Source organism: Excalfactoria chinensis, chromosome 19 (genome assembly GCF_039878825.1).
Source record: "Excalfactoria chinensis isolate bCotChi1 chromosome 19, bCotChi1.hap2, whole genome shotgun sequence".
NCBI classification, from domain to species: Eukaryota; Metazoa; Chordata; class Aves; order Galliformes; family Phasianidae; genus Excalfactoria; species Excalfactoria chinensis.
This window is the reverse complement of record NC_092843.1, coordinates 337,645-364,382: the sequence shown is the minus strand read 5'-3', so window position 1 is coordinate 364,382 and position 26,738 is coordinate 337,645. Positions and strand designations below refer to the sequence as shown.

General features: G+C 57.8%; 1 protein-coding gene across 13 annotated transcripts in view; it reads left to right on the top strand.

Annotated features, from left to right (window-relative positions):
• Positions 1–11,816: 11,816 nt before the first annotated feature.
• Positions 11,817–26,738, top strand: part of TSPOAP1 (TSPO associated protein 1) — a 36,484-nt gene continuing 21,562 nt past the window's right edge. For 10 of the 13 annotated variants that reach the window (XM_072353821.1, XM_072353830.1, XM_072353824.1 and 7 more), the window contains exons 1-8: positions 11,817–12,203; positions 18,639–18,746; positions 19,895–20,029; positions 20,830–21,006; positions 23,294–23,548; positions 25,694–25,801; positions 26,081–26,164; positions 26,422–26,511. In XM_072353821.1, the coding sequence (XP_072209922.1) occupies positions 11,952–12,203; positions 18,639–18,746; positions 19,895–20,029; positions 20,830–21,006; positions 23,294–23,548; positions 25,694–25,801; positions 26,081–26,164; positions 26,422–26,511 (1,209 nt within the window). In that variant the 5' untranslated portion in view covers positions 11,817–11,951. The remainder of the gene's footprint in view (positions 12,204–18,638; positions 18,747–19,894; positions 20,030–20,829; positions 21,007–23,293; positions 23,549–25,693; positions 25,802–26,080; positions 26,165–26,421; positions 26,512–26,738) is intronic. The other 3 variants (XM_072353822.1, XM_072353820.1, XM_072353819.1) reach the window with 1 other exon arrangement.

Below are 26,738 nucleotides of genomic sequence, written 5' to 3'. Positions count from 1 at the left end.
TCTGTGCAGGGCTCCGAGCAGTGCAGGGTGCTCAGCCAGGATCCAAGTGTGGGGCTGTGGGCTTGGAGGAGGTTCCGGTAACTCACTCAGCGCCCGCAGCGCAGGTGGAATGGAGCCAGGTGGAATGGAGCCCGCACAGCGCAGCCGCCTGCCGGTACCGGTGGTCTTTCGGAGGGATCTGCGCCTCCTCCGCCCGCAGCAGATCACACAAAAACGCGGCGCCTCGAATAGGGCCGACTCTGTGCGCCTCTGCCCAGCACCCACCGCGCACCGCATCTCCCAGCCCACGCCGTGACTCATTGCTCCCAGGCTGCTGGAGCTGAGCGCCGGGCTCTGCGAGGCGCCTCAAATGAGCGTTTCGGTGAGATTCCAGCCCTGGAGCCGCTGCGGCTTCATAGCAGGAAAAGGAAATGGATGCAAAGCTTTATTTGCTGAGCAAAGTAGGGCAGGGAGCTCTCACGTTGAAGAAGTCGGAGGAAAAATGTGCGGCAGCCTGTGCCGAGAGCTTCCAACGGGCAGGGAATGTGGATCTGAGTCAGTTCGAGACAGCTCCTCCCCCTGCAGCAAATGACGGCAGAATATCTCGGGCTGCGGGGCTGCGTCGCTCGGCTCGGGCACCGCGTGGGAGCTGCCGGGAGGGCGGCGGAGCCGGGGCCGGCGGGGCAGGAAGCACGAGTGAGCGCGTTTCTTCGCGCAGGTTTTGAGAACCGATACCCGGCTGCCCCTCCGGGCGAGAAAAGCGACTTTCCGAAACCGCAGAGCACACGGTGTGTCAGGCAGGCAGCTGCCGCCGCGCTGGGAAATGCCCGGCCGGCCTCACCGCCCCCAGGGGGCCTCTGCTCCGTGCGCAGGGCTTCACACGAGGCACAGGGACCCCCAGGCCGACGCGGTGCTCCTTTGTCGGGGCCGCGTGTCTTGGGTGAGCCGAGCCCCGCCGAGCACCTGCAGGTTAGTGCAGAAGTGCTGGGAGCGCCTCTGCGGGGCTGCGGGCAATGCAGGGGGGGAGCGCCCACCTCCACCCCCCGGTTTTGCCCTCTGGTTGCCACTCTGTGCTCACGTCAAGGTCAGGCAGCGGGGATGCTGTGCAGGGCCCTCTGGGGAGGGTCAGTCCCCCTTTGCACCAACCTCCAGACCCTCAGTGCCTCTGGACTCTGTTTTATGAGCTGGGGGGCCGGGACCCTTGATGGTGGGTGCTGAAAACAAACAAAAAAGGCCCTAAATTGAAGCAGGGTGGTGGAACCAGATTGGATGACCGAAGGTACAACAGGGCGATACCCGCCGGTAGGAAGATGGCACAGCCAGGGTGTGAGCTGCTAACTGCAGGCTGAGGTCAGGGGGTGCAGCCCCATCTCCCTGCCACCCAACCTGAGCACACAGCTCACAGGCAGCGAGACGCCGGGTGCCTCTGATGTGGTGGGGCCGGGGGTTCTCACCAGGAGGGGCTGCAGGGGAGGAAGGTTACAGTAACGGTGGCACAAGGGCTGGATGCAGTTTCGGAGGTGTGGGCGGATGTGAAAGGCTTTGAAGCGTGGCAGAGCTGAAGCACCGCGTCCCTGTGTGGGGCTGCAGGGCCTCCTGTGTGCCAGTGATGGAGCTGGTGGGTGAGGTGCAGTGCAGGAGCTCTGACCTGCGTTAGCAACCCTGGCGTTTGCTCCTCACCAAGTGCAGAGGGAAGGAGGAGACCTCGTGGAGAAAGAGCTGGCCGCAGGGTCATCAGTGCGTGGGGAAGACCTGCAAAGGGCTCATGAAGAAGGGGCTGCCACCCTGGTGCTGTCACTGCTTGCACACGTGGTGCTGTCTGCAAAGTGTCCATCAGCTGCTTCTTGTTGCCCAAACCTGTTATAGAGTGTCAGCAGAGCTGGGGTGGTTTGGGAACAGCAGGAGCTGGCAGAGGGTCCCAAACCTCCCCTGGGCAGGAGACGTCCCACCTCCCCACTGCACTTCCTGAGGGTACTCGGCCAAGTGGAGCTGCAGAGCTGGAGTCACAGGGGGATGTGGCAGCCTGACCATGTCTGTCCCATCCACAGCATTCCTGGGCTCTCTGAGTCCTGGCCCTGCAGCTGGTCCTGCTGCTCACCAGGCTGTGCAGCCACGTGTGCTCTGAGCAGTGGTGTTCTGTCTATCTGGTTGCAGCCTAAGTGTGGTGCTGGAGCTGGACGGAGCCCACCAGCCAGACCAAGGCCCCTTGGTACCTGTCCCTCTGTGTCCCTTTTCCACCCACCCCCAGGCGCTCTCCTTCTCAGCCACCTGTGCTGCTCTAAATGTCTGCCTGGAGCACAAAAATGGCCCCAGCTGGGCTGAGGGCTCTGAGGCCTCCATCCCTGCACTGCATGCTAGGTGCTTGACTCCTGCTCAGGCCCTCAGGGACATGGCCGCTCTCCCCACGGTTCCCGGGATGGAGATGGGAAGGGGGGGACCAGCATTGCCCACACAGCAGTGGAGCCCTGGGGGGCACATGGCCCGGCCCACCGCCCCTTCCCCCACCTGTCAGCCGGTTGCAGCAGGTGACATGGAAGATGTCGGAGCGCTCCGTGCCGCACCGGCACCGCAACGGCCCCACATCCGTCATTGGCGCAGACGGGCCGCGATTTGTCTATATATGGGCAAAGCAAAGCTCTGCGTTCTCCCCACGGCCGCTGTGCCCGCCCCATCGCGTCACTTCGGCTTTTTGAGGTTTCCCTTTGTGCTCTCATTTGCCCTCCGCTCGCGGCCCGTTTCACCCTGCAGTTTCTGGTTGACTCACTCCCAACGGCCGCTCTCCCGGTGCAGCGCTGGGCCCAGGGGTGGCACCGTTCTGGCCCTGCAGGCAGCTCATGGCACCAGGTGTGGGCAGCAGCGCTGGGCACAGCCCCGGTGCAACCCTGGTGCTGCATGGGCTGCTCGAAGGATGGGGGCTCAGCCCCTCAGGGTCCTTCCCTGCCTCAAAGCATAGGCAGAGAGCAGAGCACAGCTGGCACTGAGCCTGCTGGGCAAAGCGGGGGATGCCAGCCCCTCACAATGTGTCCCAGTCTGTCCCAGCTCTCTCCTCTGGGCTCAGTGGTGCTGCAGTTCCTCCTCGTGCCTTCACAACAGCCCTCCTGGCCAGAGGGAGGGCAGCAGTCACTACTCTGCCAGTTTTGGCCTCCATGATGCAGTGCAGGCAGGCCTACAAGCACGTGGGAGCTCAGGGCGCAGAGCTGACTCCATCCACTGGGGACATTTGGGGCTGCTCTGACAGGGACACTGGTGGCTTGTGTTGGGAATGCTGTCATTAGGCTTCAGAGTGAACAGTGGCACAAGGAAGGCTCCATCTGGGTCTGGCAGGCACTGCTGGGTGGAGCAGGAGGTGCTCCCAGAGGTCTGTGCCATTGAGGCTTAGGAAACAGCAGCACGCAGACCCCTTTCCCACTCCTCAGGACAGCAGCGGGGGGTCAGACAGCCTGTGGCTGAGAGCACTCTTTCCTCTGACACAGCTCCATGAAGCACAGCACAGGCCCGAAGGCAGCCGACCCAGCCGCCACTTCCCCTGTGTGCAGCAAGCACCCCGACCACAGCCGAGGAGGGGAAGTTGCTGCAAAGAGAGATAAGAAATATCAGCTCTTTCGCAGCTCCTGGGCTGCACGGCTCGACAAGGGCCCTTCCCCCTGCCCGAGGGCCTGGGTCAGCCGTGCTGCCGTCCCTGGAGCCCCAGCACCCGCTGCCCTGCGCTCATTGATACTGGGAAAGTTACTGGAAAAGCAACAGCAGCGGGGAGTGGGGCAGGGCTGGCAGCTCCACGAGCCATCGGCACTCAGAAGGGAGCAGAAAGGGCCACGCAGGGGGATGCTGCAGGTGGCCGAGCCACAGCCGAGCGCTCTGAGATGACGGCAGAGATGGGAGCAGTGCCAGATCCTGCTCCACTGCAGGGCTCGGTGTGTCAGGAGCTGCCCCAGCACCGTGGGGGCTCCTCTGGTTCCCTGCACACCCGTGGGCGCAGAGCGAGGCTGGGAGCGCTGGGGGCTGGGTGCTCCCACGAGACCCCCCAGAGAGGAAACTCAGCTGCTTCACCTCCCCCCACCAAACCCCGAACGTCTCTGTGATCTCAGCAGCTATTTTGGCCGCGTGTGGGGACAGGGGGCGAGTTAGGAACTGCTGTGGCCTTGTTTGTCACTTGGCAAAATGAACCAATGCCGGGAGATGCGGTGAGTTCATCCCCAGTTGGAGACCTTCAGCCTCCTCAGCCCTGAAACCAGATCTGCTGATTTCCTTCTTTTTGAGAAACAGGAGGTGGGGGGTTGGGGGGGGGGGCTCTGCCGGAGGAGGAACCCAGCCTGGGACGCCCGAAATGCTGCGTCCCGTCCCCAGGACACGCTCTGCCGCGCAGCCAGGAAAGAGGAAGCGTCACCTCCCCCACTTCCCTGCCGGGAACGCACCCGGGTTCGCTTTGTGGGGAACGGCCCCCAGAGCACCTGGTACGTGTGGGGCGCAGCTCCGCACCCTGCTGTGCTCCGTGGGTCACGGCACCCCTGACCCCACTCCCGGCCACGTGCTTCACCCTCCCCTTGCCATACTGCTCCAGCTCTCCTCCTTCAGGGAACAAGCTCCACCTTTCCGTGCAGCCCTATTAGCACTAAATGGAGCTTTTCTCCAATAAGTGATCCCCAAGAGCCTTAGTACCTGTCACCAGCCACCCAGACACAGCTCCAGCAGGGCCAGGCTGCCCTCGGAGCAGGGTGTGCTGCCAGCAGTGTGGCCTGTGGTGGGGAGAAAGTCCCTCTGCAGTAACATGGCTCCTTCACTTTGCTTCAGTGTGTGGGGGGCTGCTACTGGCTCACCCACTGCATGTGGTGCCTTTGTCCTCCCACCCCACTGCAGACCAACCCACAGCACCCCGACAGCAGGCAGCACAGCAGGCCCTGTCAGCTCGGGGTGCTGTCTGGTGTGGGGGTGTCTCTGGGCCAGGAAGGACCCGCTCACAGCTCACCTCTCCTCAAAGCACTGTCACACTTCTTGGCTGTCCCCAGAAGTGGCCGCACTTTGGGTTGGACGGGGCCCAGGAGGAAGCCAGGCAATGGGAACCAACGCTGCAGGATCAGCTCAGCCCATTTGGGAACAGCCCCACAGCAGGTTCCCGGTGTGCCCAAAGCCCCTCCGCCTGCTGTGAGCCCAGCAACTGCTGCTGGAGGAGGCCAAATCTCAGCGGCTGCTCGGCTGATTTTGACTTTGCTCCTTCTCTGCTTTCTGCAAACCTCACCAGAGTGATTTCTTCGTAATATTTCCTCCCAGATTATCAATGCAGAGAGCGAATGGTATTGCCCAGAGATGACTGAGCCATCCCCATTTACAGCCACTTTTGGGGATTCAGCTCATCATTTTTCGCCCGGTTTAAGGCACAGCTTCATGCAGCACTGCTGACCTTCCCTGGCTCCATGCTGCATTTCTCAGTGACGGCAGGAGAGCAAAGCTGGGAGCCGACCCTTGTGCAGACCCACAGTTCTATGCCCTCCTGTGGGGCTGCAGAACTGTGCACAGCTTGGAGATGGCATCTGTGCCATGGGCCCTTGGCTGGAAAACCGGTGCCAGGGTTCACGCCGGGCCCAGTGCTGGTGCTGCGGGCGCTGATGGCTGCCCCTCGTGTGAGAGGGATGCGCCCGCCCTGCAGAGCCGGCTTTCATTTTCTTTTTGGGGGCCTCGTGTTCCTGTTGGCCGTTATGGCTTCCTCAGCAGTGGGGAAGTCTGGTGTTGCAGAGCACGGAGTGAGGGAAAGGCTCAGGAAGGTTTCTTGGGCAACACATTTCCTAAAGAGCAGGGCCAGGGCTCACAGCTCACTGCTGCATCCCCTCCTGCTGCCCCCCTGACACGGGGCTCGGGGACCCCAAACCCTCATCCAACACGGCCATCCCCCCCTAAACTCTGCACTGAGGAACTCTGCTGCAGGGCTGGGGGGGGGGACACAGCAGAGCCACATGGGACCAACCCCACACTGCATCAAACGCCTGGGTCTGGGGGGGGCACAGCTGCTGTCATCCTGCTCTGTGCAAACGGTGCAAATGGTGCAAACGGTGCAACCAGTGCAAACAGCTTTTCCTTTTCTTTGCACAAACATGTTTGTTGCTCAGCACTGCGAGGCCCAGGGGAGCGTAACCGGCTGCTCTGCAACGGCCCCCGGTGCTTCCGGCGCTGGCGGGCGGCTGCCCCTCGCCCCGGGCTGCGGTCGGGCTGCAGGGCGGCGCTGGGTGGGACCACGCACCGTTATCTCCTCGGCAGCGACGGCTCTTCCTGTGGTCGGGGCCACGTGGGCAGGATGGGGTTAAAAGCAGCCCCGCTCCCCACCGCGGCCCATTGCTCCTCCAGACACCGACACCCCATGGAGCACCTGCGGCATCGGCACCGGCGTGGGCCACCTGCGCCCCGACTTGGTAACGTGCAGAGGGACGTGGCCGGCGGTGGGTGCCCACGTGGAGCAGCGGGAGGGCCTGGAGGGTCCTGGCAGCCACGGTCCCACCTGATGGCAGGGGGGCAGCGGGCGCTAAGGATGCCCTGTGGGTGAAGGGTCCCCCCCAGGGCGGAGTGGAGAGGAGGCACCGCGGTGGCGGATGGGTGGGAGGAGGCGGGAAGAGGCCGAAGCAGAAGTGCCACTGAGGGGGATTTTGGTGGCAGCGGGATGGGAGACGTCGGGTGCGGAGCTGTGGGGCAGGTGAGGCTGATGTGGGGCTCTGAAGTGGCAGTGGGGGTGCGGGGATAAGGTTGGAGCGGGGTGTGGGGCTCCGTGTGGCTGCGGGGGCCTCCTGGTGCCACCCAGCACGTGGCCTGAAGGACAACGGGGACACGGAGGGGGTCACCGTGGGGGTGGCAGAAAGGGGAGAGATGGAGGTTCATGAGGAGCCCCCAGCCCATGGCACTTCTGTGGCCCTAATGGGAGGGTGACCTCGAGGGGCCAGAGTGTGGGAGCCCCACAGGGTGGGACAAGCAGGTCCTCAGTGCCAAGGGAGAGAGCACAAAATAGGGACCCCACAGAGTCTTTGATAGGACAGTCCCTGTAATGGGGACAGGGTTTGCCGTGAGGTCTCCACCATAAGGACAAGGAAAAGGAGACTTCTGCGGCCACAGTGGCATTTAGACAGGGACTCCACCACAGGGACAAGGCAAAGGGTGCCCAGCCATGAAGGTGGAGTTTTCCATGGACTCCTCACCACGGGGACGGTGCAAAAAGTCCCCTGTGACCAGAGGACATTGAGGAGGCATCTCTGCGTGTGGATGAGGCTGGGGGGTCGTATGTGACTTTGATGAGCTTTGAGGGACAACGAGGGAGTTACGGTGGAATCTCACCCTTTGGATCAGGTCCTTTGTGGCTCAAAGGGGGGCTGAAAGCCAACAATGAAGTTTGAGGTGGAATGTACCCCAACAGGGGGTTACTGGCTGGGGGGGAGGGGGGGGATTCCTGGTCTTCCACATGGGGGGGAGGCAAAGAAGATCAGGGTTGGGGTCTGAGGGGGAATAATGAGGTTTGTGGGGATTCTCTCCAGCAGGAACAAGACAAGAAGTTTCAGTTTGACTGGGATGGGGTCTGAGGTGGGACCTGCCCTTTGGGGACAAGGTGACAATATCCCCTGTGCTCAGCAAAGAGCTCGAGAGGGAACGGTGGCTTGCAAAGTACAGTGCCCCCCATAGGGCAAGCAAAGCCAGGCTGCCCCTTGTGCCCAGGATGTTGTCTTAGAGTTACAAGGCAAGATCTCCTCACGGGGGTGAGGCGGGGGTGTCCCCTGTGCCCCGCTTGGCTCCTCAGGGTGGGAGGTGAGGCCAGCAGGGGCTGCTCGTCCCTTTGAGCCCTCGGCCATGCAGCCCACAAAGACAACCCCACGGCCGGGCACGAGCGGAGGAAAATGCATCACCAGAGGAGAGCAACCGCCAACACCGACTGAGAGACAGTGCAGTCACCCATAAAGTAGAAAGCACTACTAAACAGCACTGCAGGGTGTAGTGTTTCCTACTTTATGGATGAGTGTACTGTGGGCTACGGAGAAGAGAGCGCCGACAGCAACCTCTGTGCCAGCCACTGTCATGGAGCTGAGGACAGGAAGGCACCAACCCAACGCACGGCGGGGAGCAGGGGAACACATGGTCTTGTCCCCCCACCTGCTCTGTGGGGTGGGAGTTCCGTGCTGGCTGCCATGGGAGGGCAGGTAGGTTGCACGGCCTCTGATTTGCACTTTTTTCACCCCATCTTCATGTCAGACTTGGTGGGGGTGGTGGCCACACGTGGACGGGGGCAGGAGGGGGCTGCTGAGTGGCTTTGCACGGCTCACGATGACACGGAGGCTGCTAAATAAAACTCTTTCAGCATTCACTTGTGGGATTTGTCTTTTTGATTCTATTCCTGAGAAACACAACTGGAAAAACACACACGGGTGCCTCAGGGCCGTGGGTGGCAGTGGGAGCACTGCAAGGGAGGGAGCCCAGGGGATGTGGGGTGCTGGAAATGGGCACAGCAAATCTCAGCACCCCAGGGCTGCTCGTGCCCCGCACCCAGCCAGGCTCACAGTAAAGTGGCCACGTCCCACAACAGCATCACCTCCCCAACGGGGCCATGTGGAACGGGAATGGGACACTCGCGTGGCCGCCGTCCCCACCTCAGCCCACCCGTGCAGTGGGCCCGATGTCCCGGCATCCCATATCCCCACTGCCCAAATGTTGGCTCCCAACAGCTCTGTGCATCACCACGCTCAACTTTCATTCCGCATCTTCTGGTCTTTGGACATGGCAAATAAATTAGTAGAAAAATGCAATAAAAATAGGCTTTTTTCCCCTCTTGTTGACCCCAAGATTTGATGGAAAGCTTCTGCTTTGTGTAAAATTTCTCATGTGGGTTTTGAGGGTGGATTTTTGAGTATTCTCCTTTCCCTTTGAGCACCCCAGGACTGGCAGCATTGCCTTTCCTTCCCCATCCCTGCTTCCCCCAGACCGACTTCAAGAATGGTTGAAGGGAATACGGAAGGAAAAAAAGGTCAGAGCTCTCGTCATGGTCACAAGGCAGCAAGCAGTGACAAGAAAGAGCTAAAAAACAGACAGTCAAGCAGCACAGCACAACACAGCACCATGAAACACAGCACAGCACAACACAGCACAGCACAGCACCATGCAACACAGCACAGCACAACACAGCACAACACAGCACAGCACAGCACAGCACCATGCAACACAGCACAGCACCATACAACAGAGCACAACACAATACAGCACCGCACAGCACAGCCTGTCCTGAGCTGATTTCATTTTGTTATGAGCAACAAAGACCAAGTCTGCAGTTTTAACATAAAAGGTTTCGAAAGGTCGCCACCCTCATAATGAGTGTGTAAATAGCAGGAAAGATAAAAAGTGGGTGCCTATGTCTGAGGACTGTTATGCTCACAAATAGTATAATCAGAGATGCTGGAAATGCAATTCTTGCTGAGAGCAGCAAAACAGAAACTGCGACTTAAAAAAAAAAAAGGAGCAACCAACTCGGCTCCTTTTAGTGCCTTCCCTGTGCCCGGAGTCACTCCAGCAGGTCTGTGCAAGGAAACGTGTCCCCTTCCTATTGGGGTGAGCTCAGCGCGCTCCTCTCCCTGGTTGATGCCGCAAGGAGCACACAGCCCTCAGGCCCAGGGATGTGAGGGTGGTGGGTGGATCCTTCACTGCCTTCAGCCCCGGGGCTTCAGGAAAGGGAGATGGCAGCACAGAGCTGTGTCCACCAGCTGGCCCGGTGCCACTGCCCGCAGCATGTCCTCAGCCTCCCTCCCCATCTGAGACCACAGGAGTTCCCATTAACCCTTCCTGACCCCACCAAATTCTCTCCCAAGAGCCAGAGTAGAAGTTCAGCAGGACCCTGAGGGCACTAATTGGTCTTAAGTGTCCTGGTTCACTCCATCTTGGCTGGGGCTGCTGATAGCCCCTGTTATGTGTGTGCTGCTCAAAGCTATGGGTTGGCACCCTGGTTTGGCTCCCTGGTTTCTGAGCACCACAGGGTCACTCTTGGCTCCTTATTTCTCCTCTCACACAGAACATGTTCTTTCTTGCAGCATCGTGGTGGAAAAGGCAGGAGGCCCTTGGGGCTGCACATCCTGTCCTTGCACCATGGGGAATGGGCCTGGCTCCTTGGGGGACTTCGGGTGCTTCTGGAAGGCTCCCCGGGGTCCTCTTCAGCTTCCCACACCTGAGCCACTGAGATGAGAAGGACCCCAGAGGAGCAGCAGGACCTGGTGGGCTGAGCAGGGGCAGCAATGCAAGCAGCACACAGCAGCAGGAGCACTAAGTGAGACGTGTCAGAGCAGGGCTCCCAGCGAAGCTGCGCTGTGCACACTGCATGCCACGCACTGCTTGCAGCCACGCGATCTTATCAGCAGCACGTTTCCCTTCCCGCTGCTGGCTCTCCCCTCCTGTGTATGAAACCTGCCTGTTCTGTCTTGTCGGGGAGCTGGGCTGCACCTGGGCCTTGTTGCATGCTGTGCAGCACCAGGGATCCTCCCCAGCACCTCCAGGGGAGGGAATCAGAGGTGGGCAGGGAGCAAGAGACGCCGGGTCTCCTCCTGGCACGGAGAGCTCTGCATTCAGGGGGATACGCGACTGTCAGACCCGGCTGTTACCTCCCCCCGCATCTAAGTGGGTCATCTGCACCCTGCAGCCGGCGGTGAGAAAACCACTCACCGTGCTGATCCGTCTGAGATGACACAGAGGCAGCAGCGCCTGTTTTGGCAGCTGCACATCGGGATGTGGCACACAGCTCCCCGAGGAGCTGCTTACAGAGCAGCATTTGAGGTGCTCATGAAGACAGAAAGCCCCGGTGCTGCACCTTGCCCACAGTCCCATGGAGCAACCGTGTGACAGCGCTGTCACAGAGACACAGAAGGCAGGACACGATCTGCAGCACCCGAGGTGTGCAGAGGAGGGATGAGCAGCAGGATGGCTCCGTACAGAGCTGGGAGTGGGGTGCTGGGGAGCAGCCAAATGGCCTTTCCCTGAGCATCACTGCTGCACGGGGTGCTCTCCATCCACACTACGGCATGATGGGGAGTGGGCAGAGAGACTGAGCACGTGTCTGTTGCTCCGTGTGCGCTCAGCAGTGCCCGTGCCACGCTGTGCTGAAGCGTTATGCCACCAGCTCCCATCTCCCTGTGTCACAGCAACCCTGCAGCCCTCTCCCTGCTCACACCAGCCTCTGATTCTCACCCACGGCAGCCCCCACATGGGGCACACAGCCCTTTTTGTGTCTTTGGCAGCAGGCTGAGCCAGCTCTGGGCCCTGAGGGGCAGCATCGGTAGCCCCCAGAGCGGGAGCGGCTGGCTAAAGATACCGGCTCCCAGCAGAGTACCGCTCACCTGGTGCAGGGCGACGGCACCTCAAACCCAGTGCCAGGGAGCTGTGACCGGGGACACAGAGGCAGCCGGAGGGCCCCCCCCGGCCCGGTGCCGCCGCCCCCCGCCTCCCCATCACTTGGCAGCCGGCATCGCTCCCGCACCATCGCCATGGAAACCGGCAGAGCCGCCGCGATTGGCGGCCGCGGGCGCGGCGCAGCCCCGCCGGGGTGCCAGGCCGCCTGAATATCGATGAGGCGGCGGCGCGGCCGCCGGGGGCTGCGGGGCTTCGCGGGCCGAGAGGCGGCACCGGGCTCCGGGGGGCGGCGGGCGGCCCGGGCCTCGGCGAACGCAGGGCATGGGGCCGGGGGCGGCGCGGGGGGCGGCGGGGCCGAGGACGGCGGGCTGCCCGGCACCGCACCGCGCCCGGCCTTTGTAGGGTGCGGGGAGAGAAGGGGGGGGACGGCAGCCGCCCGCCCGCCGAGCCGGCGGATCCAGGCGGGGATGGAGCCTCCCCTGGCGCAGGGATGCCGCAGCCGCCTCCATCCCCGCCGGGCTTTCTCTGCCGCCGCCGCGGCTCCGCTGCCTTCGGGGTGTCCGTGCCGGTTCCAGCAGCCGCGGGCGGCCCTCGCCGCAACAGCGTGAGTCCCGCGCCCCGAGCCCATGGATCCGGAGCCGCCGCAGACGGGAGACGCCGTGCCCGTGGCCTCCGCCAGCCCGGACGTGGCCCTGCTGACGGACACGCGTGAAGGCGCGGGAGGTGGCGGTGACAGCGCACCCCGCGTGGCCCCGGGGCGGGAGCGGGACGACGAGCCCCGGCCCCAGGAGGACTCCCACTCGCCGGACCCGCAGCTCGTTGGGCCTCCCCGAGCTATGGAGGGGCTCGGACGGGAGCGACCAGACGGACCCCCCCAGGTAAGGCGGATGCCGGACGAGTTTCGGGGCGCGAGGCGTCGCGGCACCGCGGGGGTGTCACCTTGGGGCGTGGGAAGTCGCTGCGCTCGGCCGTAGCTGAGCCACCCACGGAGCCTCCCCTCTCCGTGGGGCTGCCGTGCGCTGCCCCTCCGTGGGGATCCCGGCCGTCCCTGCACGCTGGGTACAGCTGCCAGCCCAGGGCTCCGCTCCCGTGGCACCGCCCGGCCCCTGCAGCCTCGGTGGCTTTGCGGGTGGTGAAGGGGTCACGGTTCCCTGCCACCCCGTCCGCAGCGTGCCCTGTCCATACAGAGCGACTTGGGGAGGGCTGCTTGGGGGGGAACTTGTCCTTGTAGGCATCATGGGGCACCTCAATGCAACGCACTGCCCAGCAGCATCTCTCCAAAAAGAGCCTAAAAGACTCGGAGTCTCAGCTCCGGACCACAGCAGTTCATTAACTGGCCCTCCTTATGACAGCTCAGCCTCCTCTCTCATGTAAAATCAGCCATCTCCCCAAGAACCCCTGGCACACTGGAGTGGCTCCGTGGTGTTTTTAAAACGGGAGGAATAAGCTCTCAGCCTGTTCTTCTGGAGGGTGGGGGAGAAGAGCCGAGCTGAGCTGGTCGGGGTTGAGCTGGAGGTTTTTGAGCTACGCCAGTGCTCCTGAGCACAGCTGGAGGGCGGCTGGACCAGCCTGCAGGAGAAGCAGTGCTGCCAGCAGGAAACCCACCGGGAGAGGAAATGTCTTCGTTCAAGCAGTTTCTCGTGGGTCCTTTTTTGAATGGCTGTTTATCGTCATGCTTATGGAAATGCTGCATTTAACCACGTGGTGCTCGATCTGCCTCTGACCGCAGCTCCTGGCTGTTCCAGCAGCACCTCAGCCAAATAAAAAATGGGGCAGCAGAGTGAAAAGCGTTTCTGCTCCCATCTCCCCTCCTCATCCATCTCGAGAGCCAGAACAACTGGGCCAAACTTCACCTTTCTCTCTTTGTGGGTGAGCCAGTGGGTGAGGGAGGTACCCAGCCCCCTGTGTTGGTGGTGCTGGTGCTCCCTGCTGTGGAGATGAGATTCATCCTGCTCCATAGGACTGCCTCACACCAGGGAGGGTAGCACAGGCCAGGAGAGGTCCAGCAGAGGAGTGCTTTGTGGGGCTGAGGAGCACCCTGCGGGGTGGAGGCCACGTGCCCATCTGTGGCTGATCCCTGCAGCAGGTCCCCCAGGTACCAGCTGTGCACATGGGTGGGGTGGTGAGGACCCCATTTGCTCTGCATGGCTGTAACTGCTGAGCAGCCAGCACTCAGTTTGCCTTGGTCCTTGGGCTGCTTCGGCTTTTCTCCAGGATCCTGGATGTGTGATGTGGTGGGTGACTGACATTTCCCCTCCCACTCCCACAGGCTTTTGGTGGCACCGTGGTGGTGTCATCACAGTACCAACGTACTGAGGCACTCCCGAGGTGGTACATGATGGTACAAGAGCCATCAGAGTCACAGAATCATCCCAATTAGAAAAGACCTCTGAGATCATCTAGTCCAGCTGCCAGCCCATTGCCACCAAGTCTCTGAGTCCACATCTGCCCTTTAACACCTGTGGGGATGGTGACTCCTGGTGGTACCATCACGTGCCGTGTCGGTGCCGTAGCGGTTCCATAGCAGTACAGCTGCACTACTGTGTGGTACTGATGGTACTGCAGCACTGCTTCAGCAGTACCATCCTTAGCACTGGTGTTGATCCTGACAAAGATCAACTTGCCGGCTTCTGGAAAGAAAGCCAGCTCTTCCTCCTGAAATCAAATGGTTATACTGACATGAAAGGCTTGCAGCTGGTCTCTGGTTCATGTCCAGGAAAGAAGAACGGCTCTTTGCTGCCAGGCTGGGACAAGCACCACTGACACGTCGTGTCCTGCAGCCAGAGCTGGATTCCTTCAGGCTTCCAGGACTCCTGTCCTTGGGATGTCAGTGCTGCACGATGAAAACAGGACAGCAGCCTCCAGGGAGTAATCTCCTAGTGTGGGGAAAGGCCTCCTGAGGGCTCATCACTGACAGAGTTGATTAAAGATGTTGATTTTATGATGAAGCTCTTGCCGTTTGTATCAGCCTCCACGACTGCTGCTGTGTGATCCCCTCAGGGCCAGTCCACAGGCAGATGTGAAGACTTTCTGCAGGTCAAGTTCATCTCATCTTACTTGATCAGATTCCTCTGGAGAACTGAAAGTGGAGGGATGTGGCCCTTCTCCCCCCTGGGAGCTTTTGTCCTGGGCAGTTGGATGGTTTGGGGTGGGCTGCTGAGCTGAAGGCTTCTTCCTAATGCCCCGGTTGATTGGTAGAGGGGAAGGAGAGAGAATCACAGAATCGTTTGATTCTCCCTGCGCCGGAGGCGTCATCTTTGAAAGGAACAGCCTCGGATGGGTCTTTGCTTCCATGGGTTTGTTACAAGCGGTGATAAAAATCAGATAAATGAGGAAATCGTTGTGTGAGGCTGTGCCTGGAGGAGGGGTGGGCAGAGGGAGAAAACGCTGAGTCATGGAAAGGAACCAGCAGTGCACGGGGCGAGGAACTGGAGGGGAGCAGCATGAAGTCAGAGAGCAGAGATGTTTGTGTCTGGAACAAGGAACGTGGTGCAGAAGGAAGGAAGCTGTGGGACACGGGCTGCCCGTCAGGGCCATGGCAGGGTGGGCACAACTGCATCCCGAGCTTCTTCTTGCTTCTCCTACCTTTAACCAAAATAGCCTTTTTCCCTCCAGTTGGATAACGCGCTCTCCAGCGCGAGGTGCACTCGCTGTGCCAGCACCAATGGGCTTTGCTGTTGCTCACTGACCCAGCAGGAGGTGATGCTATTTTCGTCTTGCTTTTGACGTGCAGTGAGGGCACTGCAGAAGAGCAGCCTACAGAAAATAGCTTCTCCTATGAGCCGATTTCACTGAAATTGGGTGGAAGGGGAGAAAATGGATGAGCAGTGACAGGTTTTATTTCCAAATGGCAAGGAGCGAGGAGTTAAGGACACTAATTACCAAAGTCAGCTGAAATGAACAGCTAAAAGGCTTTGACATGGTCGAGGCTCAGTATTTACTGCGTGACAGGTGACAATGATTTCAAACGAGGCAGAGGTGGTGATTTAATATATCCAAGGAAAGCAGCGGTGCAGTCCCACTTGGGGGGCGGTGCCTGCAGCGATGGGGGTTGGATTTCAGAGATGGCTTTTGGGAAGCAAACCTGGAGGCTGGAGCCCTGTTTGCTGCAGACGGAGAAGTCACCGTAGGGACACTCTCAGATTGCATGCTTTAAAATCAGCCAGGAGAATGCCGAGAGTCACCTGAGACGTGCTGCTCACGGGGCCACCTGCTTAATTCCTCCTCCACATTTGCTGGGATTTTCAAGCAGGTCTGGGTTCTGTCTTTGGCTCAGACCCTGCAGCAGGTGCAGGAAAGTCCCTGGGCTGATCGGTGCCAGGCTGAGCCACGAGGCAGCGGCAGCATGGTGTGCCCGAGCCGCAATGCGGAGCGGTGCTGCCAGCCCCGCCGCGCCGTGATTTACTGCCCCCCAAATGGCTTCCTGCAAATGTTCCGCAGGACTTCAAAGCCTGCGCTGGATGCTGGGTGGTTCCTGGGGGATTTTGGCTGCATGACCCATTTAGCAGCCTGGCTGGGCACTTCGGCACTTCTATCCATAAAAGCTGCCGCAGCTCTCAGTTCTTTTTGAAGTTTTCAGGTGAAGAAGAGACAGCTGCTCTTGCTGCTGTCCTGCTGAGGCCTGTGTTTGTTCATTCTTGATGCGCTGCAAAGAAGCTGTATTTTTGGCTCTACCTGCCAGCACAGGTGACAGATGATCGTGTTTTCCCTGAAACGAGATGCTTCAAAGCTGTGTGCCAGCTGCAAACAGGAGCTGCGCTCCAACTCCAGCCCCCCCCCCCCCCCAGCTTCCCTGCTGTTATTTCCTTGCTTTGCTCTGCCTTTAGCAAATGCCCCCTATGGCCAAAGGTGTCCCTGGGCTTTGCTGTTTTGGTGACCTAAGGCAGCTCCAGATGCAGGGACACGAGGACTCCAGTACAGCACTGCCTCAGCTTTACCTCCATGACATGGCATGCTTTGGATTTTGGCTCATGGCTCCTGCTGGTACTTCTATGCATCTTTATGAGGACAAGCCATGTGTTGGAGCCTCCAGGCCTCTTCTTTCAAAGATTTCCTCAGCTCCCTCCTGAACACATCATTTAGGGGGGCCACAAGCACAATCTGCAGTGAGGCTGCTTCACAGAGCGAGGAGCAATGAGGAACGGAGGAGCAGTTAATAAATGAAAAGCCATTTCATTATGGGAAATGAATGTTTAATGAGTGTGGGATGACGTCTAGACAAGCGGTCGGTGCTGACCATGTGGTGTGCGAGGAAGGCTCAGCCCAGGCAGCCAGCCCAGCCCCAGTCTTGTGCCAGGGGGAGGTGGCAAAGCTGGCTCAGGAACTGCGGGGCCGCAGAGAGGGTCCCCTGACACCACATTGCTGCTGCTGTCTTTGCTGTGTGCTGGGCGCTGGCGCTGCCTCTGGGCCTGATGAAGACGCTGTTCTGTAGCTACAGAAAGGAGGTTTCAAAGGCTGTAATGGGGCCATTAGGGGGCTGGTTCCCAGCAGAGTCCCTGCCACTCCAGAAGTACTGATCCTCCGCAGAACACTGTGCTGACATGCCATAAGCCTGCCTGCTGGAGGGGACAGACCACTGCACCCTGGCTGCTCCTCAGACACCCAGCTCCTGCCCCAGGCTGAGCGTGCCTGGCCTTGCTGGGTGCCAGAGAGCAAAGATGAAAAGCTTGAGTCTTCTTGGCAGCGGCGAAGAGGTGGAAATAATGCATTCTGACTTTATCCCAAGGGCTGCCTTCCTGGCTTTAGGGATGGCGGCGCTGAACCAGCCCACAGCTCTGCTGTGCTTGCCTGGAACAGGACCCCACCGTGCCCCCATTCCGCTCCTTGCCCCTGTCGGCACCCACAGCGCCCCCTGCCGGGGTGTCAGGAAGGGTCCTGCTGTTCCTGGAGATGGAACTTCTCTCTGGGACACGTGCTGGGCCTGTAAAGCCGCAGGGAAGGGACCAGCGGTGCTGCAGGACCTGGGACCAGAGCGGTGGGCTGTGCAGCCTGAGCAGCGCTTGGCTCTGTGACTTCTTGGCTGTCCCTGCAGGTGGAGAAGGGGAAATTAAATACGTGTGTGCTTTCCCACAGATGGAAATCTCTTCCCATCAGGCATTTCCATCAGGTGGGTTTTGTGGTTCAAAAGCATAGTGAGTTTTAGGCAATCTCAGGCTTCCTAGAGCTTAGAAGCATCCTTGTGCTGCAATCTGCCTGCCTGAGTTCTTGCTACTAGGAGTGCCTGGGAGGTATTTCTCGGTAGCAAAGGACATTTCACTCATAGACTTGGCTGATGAACTGCACACACAGAGCCGTGTAACAGGAAGGATTTAGCCATCCGGTGGCACCAGCAAAGTCTTGCAAGACTGGCCTGGCTGCTGGGAAAACATCTGGCCAGGTCTGCCCGAGGTGCGCGCCTTGCTGCTGCCATATGGTGACTGTGGAGCAATAGCTTGGCCCTGAGTTTTGCTAACGCACAAAAATACTTTCTGGGACCCTGCTTCAGCAGCAACCCTGTGGTGAGCAGCTCTGCACAGGAAGCAGTAACCACAAGCTATATATACAGCTCCCAGAAGAGCTGCTGCTGCTTTTGATGTGACAAAATTAAGGTGGTGTTTTGCAAAGAAATCCGGCTTGTTGCCTTCTTCCATTGCCAAGGCTGACACAGTGAGCACTGGGGCTGGGCTCCTGGATGGCTTCTGGATCTGAGCTGGTGTGGGGAGGTGGACAAGGAAGTCTTTTTGCCTCCAAAAACTGTGTGGTTCTGGAGGCTGCTGGTTCCTGAGCCATGGGGACAAGCGCGTGTCTGGTGTGTCGTGGCATGTGCTCTTGCTGGCTCTGTCTGTGTTCTGAGCTGGTTTAGGAGGCACAATGTCAAAATACAAGCAGCTGGGGACAATGTCAGGAGATGAGCTTTTTCCCCACATGGAAGTTGAGACCCAGCTGCAGCTGGGAGTGACCCATCCTGCTGGCCCACAGTGCTGGGAGGGGGAAGCACTCATGCTGGGTGCCAGGCACAGAGCATGGGGTTGGAGTGTCCTCCATAGACGCATCAGTACACCCCTGGGTGAGCAGCTGCCAACAGTCAGGCAGAGCTGGGAGCACCCAGCTGTGGCTGTTTCTCCTGCCACCCCCGAAGGATGTGCAGTTCTCTCTCCTCCTCCTGAAATCAGCCTCCAGGTCTCTCCCTGCCCTTTGCTGTCTGCACTCTGACCTCGCTGGCCTACCACATAGTCAAGCTGGGCTCACTGTCAGGCTGGGGTGGGCACACAACCATGGCCCCCTTGCTCTGGGAAAGCGAAGTCCTGCCTTGCCTTTCTCATGCTGTTTTACAGAGTGGGGCTGACTACGGCTTCCTTGTGAGACAGAACATGAAGCTCCTGAGTGCACTGGAAGACCTGCGGCACCGCTGCTCCAGCCTCACCGAGGAGAACAGCTTGCTGGTGAGTGCAGAGCGTGGCTCCATCCTGCACCTTGGCCAGGCAAAGGCTGGCTCAAGGCACACTGGTATGGATGATGCATGGGGAGGGAGTCCTGGCTGGGCCAAGCTCTGAGAGAGATGGCACATGGGGTTAGCTGGGGGGCAGGGTGTTTTGGGTTCCCTGGGTGCCTATCTCTGCACCCAATGTTGGCTTGAGCAGGAAAAGGATCGGAAGAAGACAGGAAAGAATCTGACAAGAGGACAGTTCGTGCTGATTTATTCCTCTTCAAAATACCCTTAAAAGATTAACCACCCAACATGCACATACCCAAATTCAAACCACATTTGAGATAATTTTCTTACAGTAAGAGCACAGATTCAGCACTCCATGCCCACCAGGGAGGGTCACCCACTGGCAGCCGTGGATATTAGCAAGGCGCTGTCATGTAAGCTGCTGTCAAATCTTCCTCTCGACAATCAGCCCTTGCCTTCTGACTGAAGGAAAGCAAATAGAGCAGTGAAAGCAGCACGTGCACATGGTGGGATCTCACAGAGGTAGTGAAGGAAATAATTGGAAGGATCAGCTGACCTGACGGTTTTGCTGATGTGAGAAGACAGCACAACACATCTGGGTATGACCTTGAGAGAACAAGGAGCAGCTTATTGAAACGGACGGATAACAAATAAAAGGGGATTAAGTGCAAACAGAATCAATAGAAAGGAAAAGGAAATTTGGTTTGCAAACCTCATGCAGTCCTTGGCTGCTCTCTCCTGCTCCCCCCAACTCATGTTTCAGTGTCAGGGGAGCAAGGACAGCAGCAAAGCTCACATTGTAACATGGTGCTGCAGCACAGACCACAGTGATGTGCCGAATACTGGAGCAGCAGGGAGATGAACAGGGATAGGCTCCAGAGGGGGCCAGCAGCCAGGATAGCTGCCAGGTCCCAAATGGCAAAAGCAGAACCTGCAAAGAGCAGAGAGCGGGAGGTTGCAGAGGGACCATGGGCTGGGGTGGGGCAAGGGGTTTCTTTGGGGAACCAAGGTGTCACATAAACAAAATGCCAGGAAAAGCAAAGTGAACATGGAGGAGACAAATGAAGGTGGGTGTGTAGGCGCTGTGCAGGGACACTGAGTGAGGTCTGACCTTGACCCTCTCCTTCTGTTATCCAGCGCAGGAGCTGCTTCCCCGAGACAGAGGAGAAGGTGAAGCACCTGAAGAGGAAAAATGCGGAGCTGGCGGTGATCGCCAAACGCCTGGAGGAGAGAGCCCGAAAACTCCAGGAGGCCAACCTCAAAGTCGTGAGTGTGAGCCTCTGTGCTGGGCCAGGAGAGCACCTTGCCCCAGGACTTCTTGTTTTTCACTTTTGTTGGGACAGAAAGGCCTCCTCTTTCCTCTTAATTGAATTGGCGAGGCCGTGCGGTAAACTTGCTTTGTACATCAGCGACAGAGCAGAAACCACAAAGCTGAACCAAGGAAAGAACCATCACCAGCTTCTTCAGCTCGTGCTTGGGGAGCTGGTTTTGAGCAATTTCCTCCTAATTGGTTTCTTGCTGTAAATGTGCCGATCTCACGTAAGGTATTAATTTAGGTAATTAGCTCAGCTTTCCCTGGGCTAGTCATGAAAATAACTCATCTGACTTCATCGAAAAGAAACAGGAAGTATTTGAATAAGAAAAGGAGTGTGGTGAGGCAAAACAGGAAGGGGTGAGATACTCTGCTCTGCCTCGTGCACACCTCCCTTTTTGTGCATGCTCTTTTCTTTCTCAAACTGAAGAAGAGCTTTTTGCAAACCCTGTAGTTTCTGATGTGGCCCTGGTCCCTGATGACACCTGGGGTGATAGTTGGCCAACACCATTCATAGAATCACAGAACGGCCTGGGTTGAAAAGGACCACAAAGATGATCTCATTCCAACCCCCTGCTGTGTGCAGGGACACCAACCAGCAGCCCAGGCTGCCCAGAGCCACATCCAGCCCGGCCTTGAATGTTTCCAGGGATGGGGCACCCACAGTCTCCTTGTTCAGCCTGTTCCAGTGTGTCACCACCCTCTGGGTGAGAAATACCAACCTATGTGGCTTTCTCTCTTGCTGCTCTCTCCGGTGCAGGTAACGGCTCCGGTACCCCTGAAAGGTTCCAGCCTGGAGCTCTGTAAAAAAGCATTTGCCCGCCAGCGTGCCAAGGACCTGACAGAGCAAGCCAGTGCTCTCCTGGCAAAAGACAAGCAGATTGAAGCTCTGCAGCAGGAGTGCCGGGAGCTGCAGGCTAAACTCACTGCGGGGAAGGTGAGATTCTTCTGGGGCTTCGTGCAGGGTTGGGTGCAAACGGTGCAATAACAATGTAGGGAACCTGGACCCAGCAGTGGGATGGCAATTAGTGTCAAGGGCAGACTGAAAACAGGGAGTACTTGATGCATGAGCTGTTATGGGGGAAGTTAGAGGAGCACGTGGCCAAGACAGGATCCAGACCCCTCGGAACAGTGTGCTGGGGGACTCCCCAGTTCTCCCTCCATGAATTCAAAGGTCCTGCACTGCCATTTTTTTATCAGCAACTAAAATTGTCCCCCTGGAAAACCCCAGGAGCCACAGATACAGAATGGCTCATAGTAGTGAGCTTCAAGCAGGATGTAGAAGCAGGGCTTCCTTTTAAAGCATTCCCTTAGAAAGCAAACCAGCTGAGCACGTTCCCAAGAATCGCTCCAGATTGCACATCCTCAGCAGCAGCAGAATGTGACAAAGGCAGGAGAGCAAGATTTGTTCCTGGCCAAGGAAATACACACGGCTGCAGCCCTCAGAGCTGCTGACACCTCAGCTGCTGCCTTGCCAGGGCATGGGCAACCACCCCAGCTGGGAGGTGAGACCACCTGTGTGACCCGCCAAGGCACCAGCAATGAGGGCCATCAGCAAACGAGCTGGGAGACTGCAGAGGAACATTGTCAGACAGGAAATGATTCTATCAGCTCCTGGTGGGTTTGGGGTTTTTTTATCCCCATTTATCTTCCAAGCTGCTCATTAAATTTTAATTCTCAGCTAGTTAAAATTCAAAATGCCCCTAATCTGTCTGCAGCATGCAAAATGCATTATGCCAATGAGGGCTTTATAAGCAGAGATGTTATGTGCGTGCTCAGTCCGTAGCCAAATCATTTTGATCTAGTGCACTTGATTCAGCACAAATGTCTCAGCAGCTCTGATGCACTGTTCGTTTCCAGTGGTAGGACGACATGCGCAGCAGCCTGCTAAAGCGTGGGCCTTGTTTTGCCAAGTCAGAGCTCTCAGGGTGAGATGTTTGCCTGAGATCAGGCTGCAGTGACAGGTTTACAACGCAGCCCCGCTCCAGGTTCCACCAGGCTGCCATTTCTTGCAGTGGGGATTCTCAGGGGCCGCAGGGAATGGCGAGGCAGCCGCAGAGGACACTTATTAGGAGCTGTGAGTGGAAGACTGAGCCGTTTTCTGCTCTTATTTCCCCCCCAGGCTTCGGAGGCTCTCTATGGAAATAGCTGCTTCTGTTTTCTGGTGGGGGAAGGGAGCTTTTTTAGACAGCCCCAGCCAGTTCTGTTGGAGGAGCTCTCACCCTGATGGCCTCGCTGTGGGTCTCGCGCAGAGGGCCCAGCTGCTCACTTCTTGAATCTATAATCAGTTCCCATTAATGGTGCCTCGGTTTCCCCCTTGTTGTTTGAGCGTAACTATGCTTTTCTACACAAACTGTATTTGCAAAGCACACGCTATTTTTAGGGTGAATAAGAAGCGAATGGGGAAGCAGATTAAATTCATCCTGGATACCAATTATGCAGTGAATTCACTGGCTTAGGAGCTTTCCAGGGGAATGAGCAACGTCTCCTTCAGCAGCATATTTGTGAGGACAGGTTTTCATAACCAGCTTTGGTATGTCTGTATGGACATGCAGGTACGTGTCTTGTTCAGCTTTCTGAAATCTGGAAACCTTTGAGGAATTAACACAAGCTGGTGGCGGATTCTCAGTTTTGGCGAGACTAAAATTGCACTGGCTTCCTTTAAAAGCTGCTGGCTTTGTGTTCAGAGCGGACAGGACTGACTGCTGTGGGTAGAAAATCAGTAATGCTGTAAAAACACCCAGAGTCAGAAGCAAACACATCTCAGATACTCTTCATTCTTCCCAACATGAAAGCCCTAACCGCCAGGCATGCACGGGGCTGCAGAGATGCCAGCACACACAGCAAGGGGAGGAACCCAGCTGGGGCTCTTGTTTTGCTGTGGAATGAAGAAATGAAATTGTATTATCTTGACACGCTCTCTGCTGGCAAACACTTAGAAAGCACACACTTAGAAAAGCTTTTTTTACCACAGCATTACACTGGGATAATTGTAAAACACTGCAGGCTTCATCGGTGGGAGAAATTATGTATTGACAGGAGGGGTGTGAAAGGGGCCGCTTCGAGGAGTTGGGGGCCCAGGAAGGAGAAGCTTTGGTGTGCTCTGCTCCCTGTGCTGTGCTGGCATCTGTTCAGCAGCGCTTTTGCAGCTCGTGCATTACACCCAACCTGCTGCGCCTCCGGGAGCCGCACAGCGATGCCCGCCGTGGTTCCGTTCCCCGCAGGGTGACCCTCGCTGCCTGAACGCGGTGGAGTTCGACCGGCTGCTGCGGGAATCCCAGAAAGAAGTGCTGCGGCTGCAGCGGCAAATCGCGCTCAAGAACTACAAGGACTGTCTGCGCTCCTCCAAGAGCAGCTCGGGGGGCTCCTTGCCAAGCAATGCCGCCTGCCCGGCGCTGAACGCCGGCTGCAAAGCCTCGCTCGCAGCGAAGGAGATCCGCTCGGGAGACCCAGCGCAAGGAGGGGCAGCACACGGGAAGGTGAGACTAGTGGGTCCGCAGCGTGACCGCCCGCTTCCTTAGCGATTCGCTCCTGCCGGCAGGAAACTTGGTGCGTGTGAGCCGCGGTTCACGTCGGCCGGGCCGGTTTTCAGACGCCGGCAGAGGGAAGCGCGGCCTCTCGCTGCAGCGGGCGGCGATGGCGGAGGGAAGCACGTCTGCCCCGGGGCGGCCCCGAGCCCCGCGACCTCCATGGGCTCAGCCGGGCATCCCGCACGGTCCGCGCTGCGGAGCCGGCCCGCGCTGAGCCCGTCCTGTCCCGTTCCGGCCCTGTCCTGCCCTTCCCCGTCCTGCCCCTCCGCGGCCGCAGCGCTCCGGCCCGGCAATCCCCGCGGCGCCGCCTCCCCCGGCGAGCCGCGCGCCGGCAGGTAAGGTAAGGCCGGGCCGCGGTGGGCCGGGAGCGGGGCTGTGTGCGCTGCCGGGCCGCCGGGGCTGCGCTGCGGTGCGGTAGAGCTGCTCGGCTCCTCCGCTGGGCTCTCCGCCGCGGACCCGGCTGCGTGCAGGCCCGATGCAGGCGCGGCGCTCCGTGAGGCCGCGGCCCTGAGGGGGCGGGCGGGCGGCCGCAGTGCGGGGCGGGGAGCGCCGGGCCGGGCTGGGCCTCCGAGCGGCGGCGGGTGGGCTTCCATCGGCTGGTGGCCGAGTCGCGATGTCCTGCGGCGGAACGTCTCGCCTGCAGCCTGTGTGCAGCGCTGAGCTCTGGTTGGCTGCCCCCGTGTTCCTCCTGCCATCTTTTTCCTTCTTGGAGGATCCTCATCTCTTTCGTTATGCGGCGTTAGCTCTCTTTGTACCGTTGTTGTGTCTCGGGAAGCGCTGCAGCATCTGGGATCCCTCAGAGCAGCACTACGAAGCTTTCTCTCCCTTTCCTAACGGAGCCCTTTGCCTCGTTGTCTAAGCGTTGGCTGCTATTGAAGCATCACTTGTCGCTGTGATCTCTCAGTGCCGTGAGGACCCATTTGTTTCCTCACCTCGTATTTGGGGTGCAGAGCTCCTGCTGTCTCTCTATTCTCATTTTCTCCAGACATTTACCCAAGAGAAACCCTTCCCATCCTCCTGCATCAGCTTAGTGTCTGCAGGAGCAGAGCAGCAGGCAGGCTGTATGTGCTGCACCTTCCCCATGTTATAGACTCAGGAGTGCAGCGTAGGGTTGATGTTTTTTCTTTTCCAAGTGCAGATTTAAGTACTTGCATATTATTTATTGCAGTTTGACTGGCTGTCAAATGTTCAGGTCTGTGTTTCCCCAGATCCCCACTGGAAGCCTTTTAAAACGTGATATTTGCCACCTTCCAGTTGTTTTGCACTGGGTTGGAGTTTCCTGGTCCAGCTCTGTGACATTGCACAGGGCTGTCCTGGCAGAGCAGGGAAACGGGTTGTGTTTGGGTGGGATGTGCTTCAGCATCTCAGAGGGGCAGGGCTGTGCTGGTGCTCCCTGCATGCCAAGGACGGAGTTTTCTAGAAAGACCGCAACATTTTTAATATACTTTATTGCTTGCTTTAAACAGTCTGGTCATCTGCCAAAGCCTGGGTACATCTGTGCCTGCGGTATGCTTGACTTAAGCTGGTACGTTCTGGACATCTCATCAGCAGTGCAGCCTTACCCTGCTCTCTCCTGGGCGCTGCCACAATAGCTGCTCACTGTGGGCAGCTGTTTTCTGGTTATTTTTAGCTGTTTTCTTGCACAGATTCCTTGCATCTGGTTCGAAGAGCATTTTCCAGTCCCTGCTGTGAATGAGGTGGCTCCGCTCCAGGGCACAGCGCTCATGGTGATGTGTGCCAGTCTCATTTAGCAGTGTCTGATACGGTGATGAGTCTGGGTTCTGCAGACAAACAGGAGTGTATGAGCGTGTAGCTGGGGAGGTTGTCTTTGTTCTTGGATGAAAATTAGGCCTTTTAATTTTAAAAGTTGCCTATAATTAGGAATATAATCCTAGAGATCTTTGCTGATTTTTCACTTGTGGCTGTTTAAGGGGGTAGTGTCCTCGTGTCCTCCCATCTGATCACCTTCCAGCTCTGGTTATTCTTTTAGACTTTTCTTGTGAGCTGTTACTATCTGAGGTGCTGTGGCCAGGAGAATGTCTTCCTTGGTGCTCCTGGCTGTCCCTGAGCTCTGAGATCTCATTTGCTTTCCAGGTGGAATCAGGTGTGCTACCACTGGGCCCTGCCTTGGAAGGACATGAAAATTCCCCTCCTAAGAATGCAGTAACAGACCAAGAGAGCAGCCAACAGATACAGCAGCTGGTGAGTTGTTGCCCTGACCGTGGGTGCAGGAGGGGTCTGTGCATTTTGGCGCTTTCCTTCCAAAGCCAGTCTGCTTTTGGATGAAGGAGTTCATGTTTTGCTTGAGTTTTTTCTTTTTTAAGACAAAATCTCTTTAGTTCTATATGTCGTTTATGTTTGTAACAAAGGTTTTCTTAAGAAAACAGAAGAAGCCAATATAGCACTGGATCAGGGAAGTTGAATTTCTTCCGCATTTTGTGGACGTGGTCTTAGTGCTCTATTTTTGCTTCTTCTGTGCAGGAATTTGAACTCAAGAAAAAGCGCAAGAAATGTGAAAACCTTGAGCATGAAGTGAGGAAAAAGCATAAAAGATGCAAAGAACTCGTAAGTGTTGGGAGTGTCATGGCAAAGAGCTGGGCTGTTCTGTGCTTCTCCTGGGTTCTTCAGCCAGTTGTGTTGGGTAAAGCTCCATAAATCACTGGATAAAACTCCACAGCCTTTTCTAGTCTGGGGAGGTGCTTTCTCTTTTCCCATGCCCTTCACACAAGCATCAAAAGATTTCTGCAGCTTGAGATGGTAATTGAATATACAGCCGTATTCTTGTGCTTCACTGGTGTAGTGACTCTTTCTGTTTCTGACAGGAGATCCAGCTGCAGGAGGTACAGAGTGAAAATGCACGACTGGCCGAGGAGAACTTGCAGCTGAATGAGAAGGCCGGATGGGCAGGACAGGTAAAAAGCGTTTTTGTTCATCAAGTGGGACATTGCCTTCTGTAAAACTTTGCTTAGAAGAACTAAGTAGCATACTAGGTTTTCACATTGCCAGCTAAATAGAGGTCTTGTACCCATCTGTGTACCTGCAACAGAGAGCCTAGTGGGAGGAGCAGTGTGTGCAAATAAATACACGAGTATTTGTTTTGAGTGGAAGTAAGGGAGAGGAGGTTGGTGATTTTGGTATT